This window comes from Macaca mulatta, chromosome 1, assembly GCF_049350105.2.
Source record: "Macaca mulatta isolate MMU2019108-1 chromosome 1, T2T-MMU8v2.0, whole genome shotgun sequence".
Lineage (NCBI taxonomy): Eukaryota > Metazoa > Chordata > Mammalia > Primates > Cercopithecidae > Macaca > Macaca mulatta.
The window spans coordinates 81177283-81189287 of record NC_133406.1 but is presented as its reverse complement, the minus strand read 5'-3'; the positions used below and the strand labels follow the sequence as shown (position 1 = coordinate 81189287).

Here is a 12005-nt window from a genome sequence, read left to right as displayed (position 1 = left end):
AGAACATCTGGGAAAGTTTTTTATGATAAACTTATAAAGGTGATAGAAGCAAGATTTTCCTCAAGCTAATCTTTAAAACAAACAAAGTAACGACAACAACAACAAAACCGAGCCCTGATCTTGTTACTTGACTAAGCGTGTATTGAGGTTCACCTGTCACAAGCACTGCAGATAAGCCGGGTAATGAAAGAACATAGTCTTCCTGCACACACCCTCTGAAGTCAGCCAGCGCTTTCTATTTCCCATAGTATCTTCTATTTCACATAGTGTCTTGTTCTTCCTCCCCATCTCCAGTCCCCCTGCAAAAGTCCCAGTGGCACTTGAGAATCTGCATAGAGATTGAAAACCTCACATGCGATCTGGACTCTAGTTTACGAATGAGCCATGTAGAGGAGGGAATATTCAGTATCACTAAAAAAAGAGTGTTTGAAAGTTGTTACTATTAACAGTTGGATTTTCATAAAGCAACTGTGAGAATCAATCCTATCAAACTGTCATTGATCTCATGGGGTTGTTGCATGGATGAAATGAGATTGTGTATATAAAACCCATTGTAAACTGTGAAGTTATATCCATGTGGAAAACATATTTTAGTATTGCACTAAAGCTGTTGCTCACAGAAAAGAAAGGAAATTTGATTTCATAAAAAAAAAAAACCAAACCAAACAAAAAAACACAAATAGCCATAGGCATGTTGAGATTGCCCCATGCATTGTCTTCTGGGCTGCTTCAGTCTAAGTGCTTGTGCTTTGGGAGGTTTTTACCAATTTTTGTCAAGAAGAGGCTGGCTGGATGTGGTGGCTTATGCCTGTAATCCCAGCACTTTGGGAGGCCAAGGAGGGAGCCACCTTCTGGAGTTAGAGACCAGCCTAGGCAACATGTTGAGATCCTGTCTCTATAAAAATAAAATAAAAATAATTAAAATAATTTTAAAAAGAAAAGACTATAAACAGTAGGATTTAGAAGTGGAAGGGACCCCCCCCCAAAAAAAACTCATCCATATGCTTCATTTAGTGATAAGATATTATCACCCAGAAAGATCAAGTTACTTGTCTAGCATCACAGGGCTAGCTAGACAGGCAGCTTTCATTATACTCAATAAGGTTGTGCTTTAGAAAAGAGCCACATCTTTGACTATATTAATCAGGTAAAAAAATTATCTGTTGGCTTATGCCTGTAATCCCAGCACTTTGGGAGGCCAAGATGGGCGGATTGCTTGAGCTCTGGAGTTCAAGACCAGCCTGGGCAATATGACAAAATTCTGTCTCTACCAAAAATATAAAAAAATATCCAGGCATGGTGGCACACACCTGTAGTCCCAGCTACTCAAGAGGATAAGGTGTGAGGATAGCTTGAGCCTAGAAGGTGGAGGCTGCAGTGAGCTGAGATTGTGCCACTGCACTCCAGCCTGGGTGACAGAGTGAGACCCTATCCCCCCAAAAAATTATCCATTCCTTCTTCAAATGTTTTGACAATTGATAATCTTAAAACTTACAAATGCAAGACTTTCCTGCCACCATCTTCCTGTTGATGAAGTGAATCCTCAGATCTTCCTGATGAGTGGTTTTCTGTGCTTGCTTGATTTTGAATAGATGAAGGTTTATTCTGTTTTCCCATGATATAATACCACAATCTGGAAGAATTTTGTGATGTTGCTGGGCATGCTTTTATAGAGCAGTTTCATGAGACTGGAGTGAAAATCACATTATGAGTTAGCATTGTTATCAGTTTTATTGGAGCTGAAACTGAGTGAAAGGATTTAGGAATAATTGGGTAATCAAAGTGAATTAAATCAAGAGGGGGAAAATATCAGTTCTGGCATCAAATGGGGACTGCAATGACTTCCACATCTGTGGTCTTTATCCATTTTAATCAAGTCTAAATTATGCTATTAAGACTTATTTTTGTGACGTTTACTTGTTCAGACATAGCCGACTTTATATTCATCTCTGAATATTTCTTGAAACATTAAAGCATTCTCACTATTTCTAGGCAAGAGTTACCTAATTTGATTAGCATCCAAATATTCAGAGTTGCAACTGTGTTTACAATCATGAGTGCAGTGTTCAATGTGGTTTCTGTGTAATAGAATCTGGATACTAAGCCTTCAGCCCACATAGATGAATTCTGCATCCCCCAACTCATTCCCATGTCTTCAGAAAACTAAGTTTAAGTATGCCTGTTGGTATAAATTTGCTATAATAAATAGTATATCGTGCTATATGGCAGAAGTATCACTATACTAACTAGCCCAGTCTTGCTTTCTGGTTTTCTTTTGTTGTGTTTCCCAAGGGGTACTGATTTTGCAGTGAAAAATCTATTTAGCCTAATAAATGGTAACAGTAATCAACTTCCCCTCCCATATCTTAAATATGTAACTGACAATACACTGAATTAAGGAATGACATAGCACTAAATTCACAAACAAGACAATCTTGGGAACCTTTGATTTCTTTGTTGAATTTTTTGTATTGTCTCTTATTAGAAAATTTGTCTTCAGCCTCTTTTTTTGCTCCAAGCTCTTTCCCCATAAATCTTAGAATCCTTGGTGTTCCCATTTGGTGGTTGGGTTTTGCTCTTGCTTAGACTCATGGGTGCCCAGGAACATCATGATGTGCTTCCCCCTGCAGAGAGCCTATGAATGGACGTGCAGTCAGGGAGGTTTCACATCATCAGGATTCCTATCCCAGAAAAGCAGATGTTCATAGCTCTGCGAATGGAATGAGACCCTTGTGGAGAGCCTATAAATGGATACGTGAGGGGCACCTGTTCATATGGATAAGATAGGGCTATAAACGCCCTCATCTTGCCACAGCTCTTCTAGGCCTCTTTAGGGTTAAGACATACTCCCTTCTAAGAATTTCTGGTCTAACTGGTTGTCTAGCTTCACATCCTGTTTCTGTGGATTGTTTGTAACCAGCCTTTGCTGCAACTGTTACTGCTGATTAAAATATCTTGCTAATCATAGGTTATGGAAAGACCGTGTTTCTGTTTTAAGGCTCTGTTAGAAATTACTGATGCACACACTATATTGTAAATTCCTATCTCTGTATACTGTACTTCTGCATACAGATGTTATGTTAAAGAATTACTTCATCCCCATGTGACCATCTCACCTCATAATCAAACGACCCTAAGTCCCTCACTAACCTACCCCCACCCTCACTAAACTTAATAATAAATGCTGGTATATCCCGTGCATTGGTGGTACCGCGGGACCAGAAGGAGGTGACCCCCCTGGACCCAGCTTTCACTAACTTGTGTGCGTCTATTATTTCTCGACCTGCTGATCCACCTGGGAACAAGGAAAGAGCCCCGTTGCATTGTGGGCTGCTGGCCAGATCCCTCAATACTACTATAAGGTCACAATTTGCAGAAAGAAAAACTATTGAATGTCCTAGATGTAAGCTCACTCTTTGGAAGCCTCAGGTTCCCATTGTTGGTTCAATGAATGCCTCTCCGCTCCTTCCCCCAGTGCCCAGCACTGTTTGTTGATGGTGTGAATATATAAACAGATTATAATTTTTCTTTCTTCATCTCTATTTTTTAAAATTCTTTTCTCTTCTTCCCTTTTCTTTTTAAAAACCAAGAGCCGAAGTTTTCCCAAACAGAGATTGTTTAGACTGGAACAGCTGTCAAGGAACACTAAATAATGATCTTGTTATGGACATATGTGTTATCAATGATTTTGGGGGTGTTTTTGAGATAGGGTCTTGCTCTGCTGCCCAGGCTGGGGTGTAGTGGCAAAATCAGACCATAGCTCACGATAGCCTCGAACTCCTGGGCTCAAGTGATCTTCCCACTTCAGCCTCCTGAGTAGCTAGGACCATGGGAGCATACCACCATGCCCATATAATTTTAATTTTATTTATTTATTTATTTAGAGATGTGGTCTTGTTATGTTGCCGAGGCTGACCTGAAACTCCTAGACTTAAGCAAAGCGATGAATTTTTATAAAGCAATCGCATTTCCTTATTGATGTTAGTTGTAATTTTCACAGTGTGTCTGTATCTCCTGCTGTTTCTAGTGCCTGCTGGTTCTGGGACATTCTCTTATTCTCCTGGCCCACACGGGCGTCTCCTTCAGAGGCGGGTTAGTTTGGGTGTGCTTTTCTTCTGCTCCATCTCTTTGACAGTTGAGGTATTCCCAGGCAGCCCTGGGGTCTGGGTTAGTCAGTCTTTCTAACATTTTCTGGAAAATGTTTGGCAGCCCCTGTGCTACCTGTCATTGGGGCAGGGGGCCCTCAGAATGTTTGAGCCTGACCTTGGCTCAGGGTGAATCTCCAGAACATGTAGAACTTCTCTAGACTCAGGCTCAGGAGGAGTCCTCCATCTATTGTTGGTGCAGACACACACCTGGAAGCAACGTCAGGATGGACATTGGTGGCAAGAGCATGGACCAGCCTGAAGTACAGTTGACTGCAAAGTGGCTGGAAATTTCTGGCATGCCAGACAGTTCTGTGTTGTCAGACCACTAACAGCCAGGAGCACTGTGTTTTGAAATATTAGTGTTAGAGACTTGGTTTATTTGTTTAATAGGTTTTGCTTAATATGATTTCCTTATTGTTGCCTCTTTCCTCGTCTTCTTTTCATTGCTGATGCCTTGGTCTAGATACAATATTAGCTCAAATAGTTGCTGGGCATTTGTCTTACTCTGGATAAGTCAGGCTATCATTGGACATGTTCATTTATGAGTTAAGGTCTGTATTAGTCCGTTCTCACACCGCTCTAAAGACATACTTGAGACTGGGTAATTTATAAAGAAAAGAGGTTTAATTGTGCTCATGGTTCTGCAGACTGTACAGGCTTCTGCTTCTGGGTAGGCCTCAGGAAACTTACAATCATGGTGGAAGGCAAAGGGGAAGCAGGTGCGTCTTACGTGGCTGGAGCAGCAGGAAGAGAAAGCAAAGGGGAAGGTGCCACACACTTTTAAATAACTTGTGAGAACTCTATCAGGAGACAGCACTGGGGGATGGTGCTAAACCATTAGAAACCACCCCTATGTTCCAATCACCTTCCACCAGGCCCCACCTCCAACACTGGGGATTATAGTTCAACATGAGATTTGGGTGGCCACATGGAGCCAAACCATATCAGGTCATTCTAAGAGCAAGGGATTTTGAAATGATGGGAAACTCAAGGTGGTGTAAGGTGAGGTGTGTGTTGGCAGTAAGGAGATGGTTAAAAGGCCCCTCATCAACAGATCCTCCAGAACCGACACGATTCATTTTTAGTTTGTGTCCTTTACTAACATGCCCAGATGACTAAACTTTGTCTTTAAAAATAGGCAAGATTTTTTGAAGTTTTTCCTCTCATGGGACAGAAAGATTCCTTCCTCAGCATAAAGGGTTATTGATGCACAGAGATATTTTACCAGTTGGGTGATTTACCTGCTTTGCTGGTGATGAGAAAAAGGCAGATCTTAGTCTATGGGAAGCTAGATGAGAATTTTTAGAAGTAAGGAGGGGAAAGCCCTTAAGTGGGTCAAGAAGGGACTTCTTCACGTTTACCACGTCCTTCTCTCTTTATTTTACTGCTGAGGGCAATACGTACTCCAGTCTCTAGAACTAACTCTATTTCATGAAACCAATATCTGACTTAGGTTGTGTTCTCCCCAAGAACACCATTCATCCCCAGGAATATGGTACAGACTATGCTGTGGTCAATAGATGTTTGAGAACTGATTGCCTGGATTCTGGGATGTTTTAAGTGACGAGTCAGGATCCCGGGCCCCATCACACTGAGACTGTGTGCTAGGAGGTGTGGGCTTTGGGGGAAACATGAGGTTTGTATTGTATAGAATCATTAAATATTACAGCATTGCTATTTGCTCAGCCCTGTTTTAACAGATACAAAGACTCAAAAACATTTTAAACTGTTCTTTCCCTAAAGAGTTTATATAATATCATGAAGATCTGAGTCATTCACAAACTGAGATATGATAGGAAAAGGCTAAGTAGAGACAACATTGTTAGCAGCAAGAACGTTGGACTGCAAGTCACAAGCCTCAGAGTTTAGTCCCAGCCCCATGCTTAGCTGTTAGAGTGATTTTTCAGTTAGAATAACCCAAAAGATTGCTTTTCACACCTTTCATTTTTATGATTCTTTTAAAAGACTTCTTATGTTGTTCACAGCCTCAGTGTCCTCCTCTGGGGGGTCAAACTAGATGACCGCTAAAGTGGCTTTAATGGCAACCGTGTGAGACTGATAGTGCAATTCGGGATGGGGGATGGGCACGCTTTGGGGTTGGTCTTGATTCCAGTGAGCATTTGCAAGCCCGTCTGTTTAAACTTTCACAGGGATGCCCTTTTTCGCTAGCCCCAGGACCCTCTCACTAAGTCAGTGCATACAAAATCAGTTTTTGTGTGTATATCCTGTGTCTTCCTCCAAAGCCTCATATAGCAGTTTACAGAGAAATGGAAACCCAGCCTTAGTTCTAAATTGATTTGGCTACATTTGATACACTCTTCCTCTCTAGAATATGACTTTTCAGTTATAATAACCCAAAAGATTGCTTTTCACACCCCTTTCATTTTTATGATTATTTTTAAAGACTTCTTATGTAGCTCACAGTAAAGGTGGTGGGTTTCAGCAGGGTCAAAAGTAATCCAACCAGAAGTGTCAAGACTTTATAAAGAAACTGAGGGTTTCTTTGCATGAGAAGAGAGGGGCATTCTCAATCCCTGTTATTCACACAGTTTTTGGTTAGGAGAAAAGAAAGAGGAGATTTCAGCCTTCATTGAAAAGCAGAGTCCAAATTACAATACTGCCCCTGATTTGTTCCAGAGGTCACAAATGCTGGGCAGGGAAATGGGTGTCAGTGACGGTGATGCCAGTAATGGAGAGGGTGTGTCAGCCCCAGGGAGTACTGCAGTCCAGGAGCCTGCCCCTGGGCTGCTCTGAGCCCAGGACCCGGGTGCTTTCCCCACTAGATGACTGCTTACCAGAACTCAGGGATCCAGAGAGAGAGAGCATCCTCTAGGTGAGGGACATTCAGCATATGTGTCATTCACATTTGTAAAGTACTCTAGTATTTTAGGGAAACTGTATGAGTCTGGGTTCTCCAGAGAAACAGAACCAGTAGGAGGACAGATAGATGTCTCCTTGGAGACCCAGGAGAGCCAGTAGTACCAGCTTAAGTCCAAAGGCCTGAGACCCAGGAGAGCCAATGATGTAAGTTCCTGTCTGAGCTCAAGTCCAAAGACAGAAGAAGATCCATGTCCTTGAAGACAGTCAGGCAGAGAGAAGAGAATTCTCCCTTACTCAGCCACTTGTTCTATTGAGGCGTTGGACAAATTGGATGAGGCCCACCCACCTTAGGGAGGATAATCTGCCTATCTCCGTCTACCAATTCAAATGTTCATCTCATCCAGAAACACCCTCACACATACATCCAGAATCATGTTTGACTAATGTCTGGGCACCCTGTGGCCCAGCCAAACTGACATATAAAATGAACCATCACAAAGGCTATCTCTTATATATATAAGTGCTCTACTCTGAATTAAATTTAGGAAGAACTGCTAAAGGATGCCACTTCTGAGGGCTGATTAAAATGGAATGTTTTCTTCTCCTCCCACTCCCCTCAAAAACAAACATATTGGAATCATTCTGTGAACTCTTTTCTCTTCTCCAAGCTGTGACTACTTAGTTCTCATGCGTGAGCAGAATATGAAGAATGGGAAGGAAATAGGTTGGGACTTAGAATACTGGTTCCTAGGATAAGATGATTTGAATGGGCCTGCATACAAATGATTTTCCACTCTGCTTCCCTAACACCTACACCAGCCCACTCCTTAATGGATATGTTATTTGAGGGGGCTGATCATCGTCATTATGGAAGGACACTAGCAGAACAGCTCTTCAGAAAAATGACCCAGGCTGGGAATTGATCTGCTAGGGGATAATTTGAAAAGTAGAATTTGAAGCTCTGGCAGGCCCTAGAAAATTACTATCTTGCTCAATGGAATTAGTTGACCAAGATGAAGAATATTTTCTTCTTGTACCATCTTATCTTCTGATGGCTCTCTTTTCACCTCTTATTCTTAATTCCCTGTTCTGTGCCAATGGTTGGAGCCCATGGCCGGCAGCATTCCTGATCCTCAGTGCTGTCAGGAACAGAAACAGTCAGAGGTTAACTATGCTTACTTGAAAACAGAGGAAGTGCATGGGAATGTTCTTTTAAAGGGAAAGGAATAAGCACAGAAAGAGTACAGAATTAAATTCATGAGGAAATTGTGCAGCTCTCACGTTGTAACTTCCATGAAACTCTCATCATTTATTTATCAGTGCAGGAGTCATTTTTCTGATGGATTCAGGGCTGGATCTTTAGTTCTCCCTTGAATTGTCTGTCCTTCTCTGAGAGAGAACAGCTTTATGGCAAAGAGTGGGGGATACGACCAGCCGAGGGGTCTGTACCTAGCACTCAGCTTTCAGCATGCCTTGTTTGTTAGCAGAGGGTGACTGGTCAAAAAGTGTGTGTTGGGGAACTTAGATGTCTCAGTCAAATCCCTCACATAGACCCACCTCTGGCCCCCCATACTGGAGAGGGAGGAAGAGGCCTGAAGTGTTTGGAGCTGTGGATTGGGAGAAGTTTATAAAAAGTAATTAAGGAATATAGTCTACTCAGGTTGGGAGAAGAGAGAAAGGTGAAAGGGTGATAGGAGAGAGCGTGTCTGTGCTATAGGAGGGCATTTCACATCTCCCTTGTCTGTGAAATTCATAAGCTCCTGGGACTGTCAGTGCCATTGGTGTTACTGTTTGGTGGGTGGAGGTGGTTCCAGATGGGTCCAACAGGGTAGTTGGCATGAGACCCCATCCATCCATCCATCCATCCATCCATCCATCCATCCATTCATCTATCTGTTTATCCACCCATCCAGTCCAACCCATCCATCCATCCATTCATCCATCCATCCATCTAGCGATGCATCCATTCATCTATCTATCCATTTATGTATTCACCCATCCAGCCAGCCATTCATCTATTCATCCATCCATCCATCCACCCATTTATCCACCCGTATATCCACCCATTCATCCATCCATCCATTTATCCATCTATTCATCTACCCATTTATCCATTCACCCAGCCAACCAGCCAGCCATTCATCTATTCATCTATCCATTCACCCATGTATCCACCCATTCATCCATCTGTCCATCCATCCATCTGTCTATCCATCCATCCATCCGTCTATCCATCCATCCCTGGCTTTATCCTTCATTAGCAACACTTGTAGAATGTCTGCTTTATACCACACAAACATGCCAGATGCTGAGGACGTGAAGACTAAGACGTACTCTTTCCCCCCCAGGAGTTCACAACCCAGTGGGGGAGACCACTAAGTAGAGCAGTGATGATGGTCAGAGTGAGGAACACTGAGAGAGGTGAGCCCAGGGTGTGTTGATGAGAAGAGAGGCCTCCTATTCAGACTCTGCAGGGGATCTTGGAAGGCTCTCTGGAAGAGACACTATTTCAGCTGTGTCCTGGATGATGAGTACATTATTGGGAAAACTTTCCCTTGGTAGAGGTTCTGGCATGACTTCCCTTCCTGCTTCAGTAGGAGACAAGTCCTTTATTCAGGGCCTGGGTCACCTTCCAGCCCACATTCAGGTGGGGACAACTTACCCCACCTGCCTGCCCCTCACTTGTCTTCATCCACAGCCTTTTATTTTACAGTGTTTTACTTCCTGCTGTGTAGAGAACACATTCAGATCTCTTTCATCTTAAAATTTTAATATAACAATAATAAAAACCCTCCCTTGGCCCTAGTCCGTGAGCAGCTGCCTCCCTATGTTCTTCTCTTCACACTAAGCATCCTGAAAGGGCAGTTCATACATACTGTGTCACCATTCCCTCTCCACATGTTGGCTTCCTCCCCAGGGACAGTCCTTTCCTGTCCCTGCAGCTGCCTGGGCAGTGGTCCCAGTGTTCTCTGTCTTCAGTTAGTGGATGCTTTCAGATCTTTACTTAGTTGACCAATGGGTCACATTGATGTGGCTGTCCATTTCTTCCTTCCTGAAACTGTTTTCCTTGCTTTGGGAACACTGGTTAGGTCTTTCTTCTTGATGGTCCTGGATTTTCCATGCCTTTTATATTAGTCCATTCTCACACTGCTATAAGGACGTACCTGAGACTTGATAAATTATAAAGGAAAGAGGTTTCATTGATTCATAGTTCCACAGGACCAGGGTGGCCTCAGGAAACTCACAACCATGGCAGAAGGGAAAGCAAACACGTCCTTCACATGGCGGCAGGAAGAAGAAATGCAGAGCAAGGAGGGGAAAGTCCCTTATAAAACCATCAGATCTCATGAGAACTCACTCACTATCACAAGAACAGCATGGAGGTAACCACCCCATAATTCAATTACTTCCTACCTGGTCCCTCCCATCACATGTGGGGATTATGAGAACTACAGTTCAAGATGAGATTTGGGTGGGGACACAGCCAAACTATATCGTGCTTTCTGGGTGTCCCTTATTTGTGTGTCCTCAGCTGCTCCTCCCTTCACACTATGCTAGTTTCAGGAGGGCATGCCCACCCATGCCTTGGACTGCTGCCTGTACGTGGATGCACAGCACAGGGCATGCAGAACTTCTGGCTCGTGCTCCAGCTGATGGCTAGACATCTATACCTGGCATCCTCAAGAACTCAGACTCACCACACTCCACACTGAACTCTTCCCCCTTCTCCCTGGGCCCACTCTTCATCTTGTTCTGTTAATCTGAGCACATGGCACCACTGTCTACCCTGACATTGATGCCAGAAACAGGAAGGTATCCTGGATGCCTCTCTTCTCTCTCACTCCCACTATCACTCCCCTATCCAGGAGGTCACCAGGTTTTGTGACTCTGTGTCCTTAATGTCTCTGTAATCCTCTCGGTTCCACTGTCTCTGCCTTGTTTCTGACTCACCTGGAGTACTGCAGGAGCCTTGAAATTCCGCAGTTCTCAAATGTCTGCCCTCAGACAAGTGCTAGACTGGCTGTCCAAGAGTAGCCCCACCCCACCCCATGCAGAGAGAGCCAGGCTCAATTGATCAAACTGCCTTTGATAAAGCTGCCTAATGACCCTGAGGCGCAACTGGTGTCCTGGAAGCCATTTCAGATTATCTTCCCACCCTTTTCCTGGTCTGTAGCCATCAGTCCTTCACATGGGCACCAGAGAGATCATTCTAAAATGCGAATCTGATCCTAATCACTTCCCTGCCCAAAACTCTCAGTCTTGACCCCGGTGCCCCTCTCTCCCACATCAAATCCAAACACTGAGCTAACACAGAGCTTCCACAGTCTGCCTCCATCTCTTTCCCTTCCTTTATCCCCACAGCCCCACCCCTAGCAGGCACTCTGTCCCCAGCTGGCAGAACCACCTCTTTACTGACAGGTGCTGGGCAGCTTCCCACCTCCATACCTTCCAACCTGCACCCACAGCACCCTTCCTCCCTTCTGGCTACTCTTCACAAGGATCCCACTCAATGCTTTGCAGAGGTTCCCATCCTCTGTTATGGCACACTCATCTTGCCCTTCTGTTGCCACCCATTGACTGATACATGTGCCCCACCCCAACATTATGAGAGCTGACACTGGTTCTATTTGACTTGGTGTGAGAGAGAATGACTTTCACCTATGGACAGCCAGAAACGTCCAGATTACCCAGGTTTCAGAGCTCTGGATAGCTGTGCTTCTAGGCCTTCTAAACTACATAATACCATGAATTCCACTGCTGCTAATTTTTCCACCTCAATAGCATCGCGAATATATGTTTCAATATATGTACACAGCAGGCCCTCCCTTATTCTTGGCCCTAGCTATGGCCCATGACACCCATGTTTGCTTATCTGCCTTCATCCCAGCTATCTGGGCACAAAATGTCTTAAACCTCTTCCTCACCCCAACATCCAGTCAGTTGATAAGGGGAGCCTGAAACCCATGGCTCAGTACCATCATGAATATATGTTTCAATATTCATGATATTCATAAATACATGTTTCAATATTCATGA

General features: G+C 43.7%; 1 protein-coding gene across 10 annotated transcripts in view; it reads left to right on the top strand.

Moving 5' to 3' along the window:
- The window catches only part of SUSD4 (sushi domain containing 4), a 148168-nt gene that overhangs the window by 58800 nt on the left and 77363 nt on the right, over positions 1 to 12005 (top strand). For 2 of the 10 annotated variants that reach the window (XM_077938483.1, XM_077938519.1), the window contains exon 3: positions 10188 to 10351. The exons of the other annotated variants lie outside the window; for them this stretch is intronic. In XM_077938483.1, the coding sequence (XP_077794609.1) occupies positions 10188 to 10351 (164 nt within the window). The remainder of the gene's footprint in view (positions 1 to 10187; positions 10352 to 12005) is intronic. 10 annotated transcript variants of the gene reach the window in all.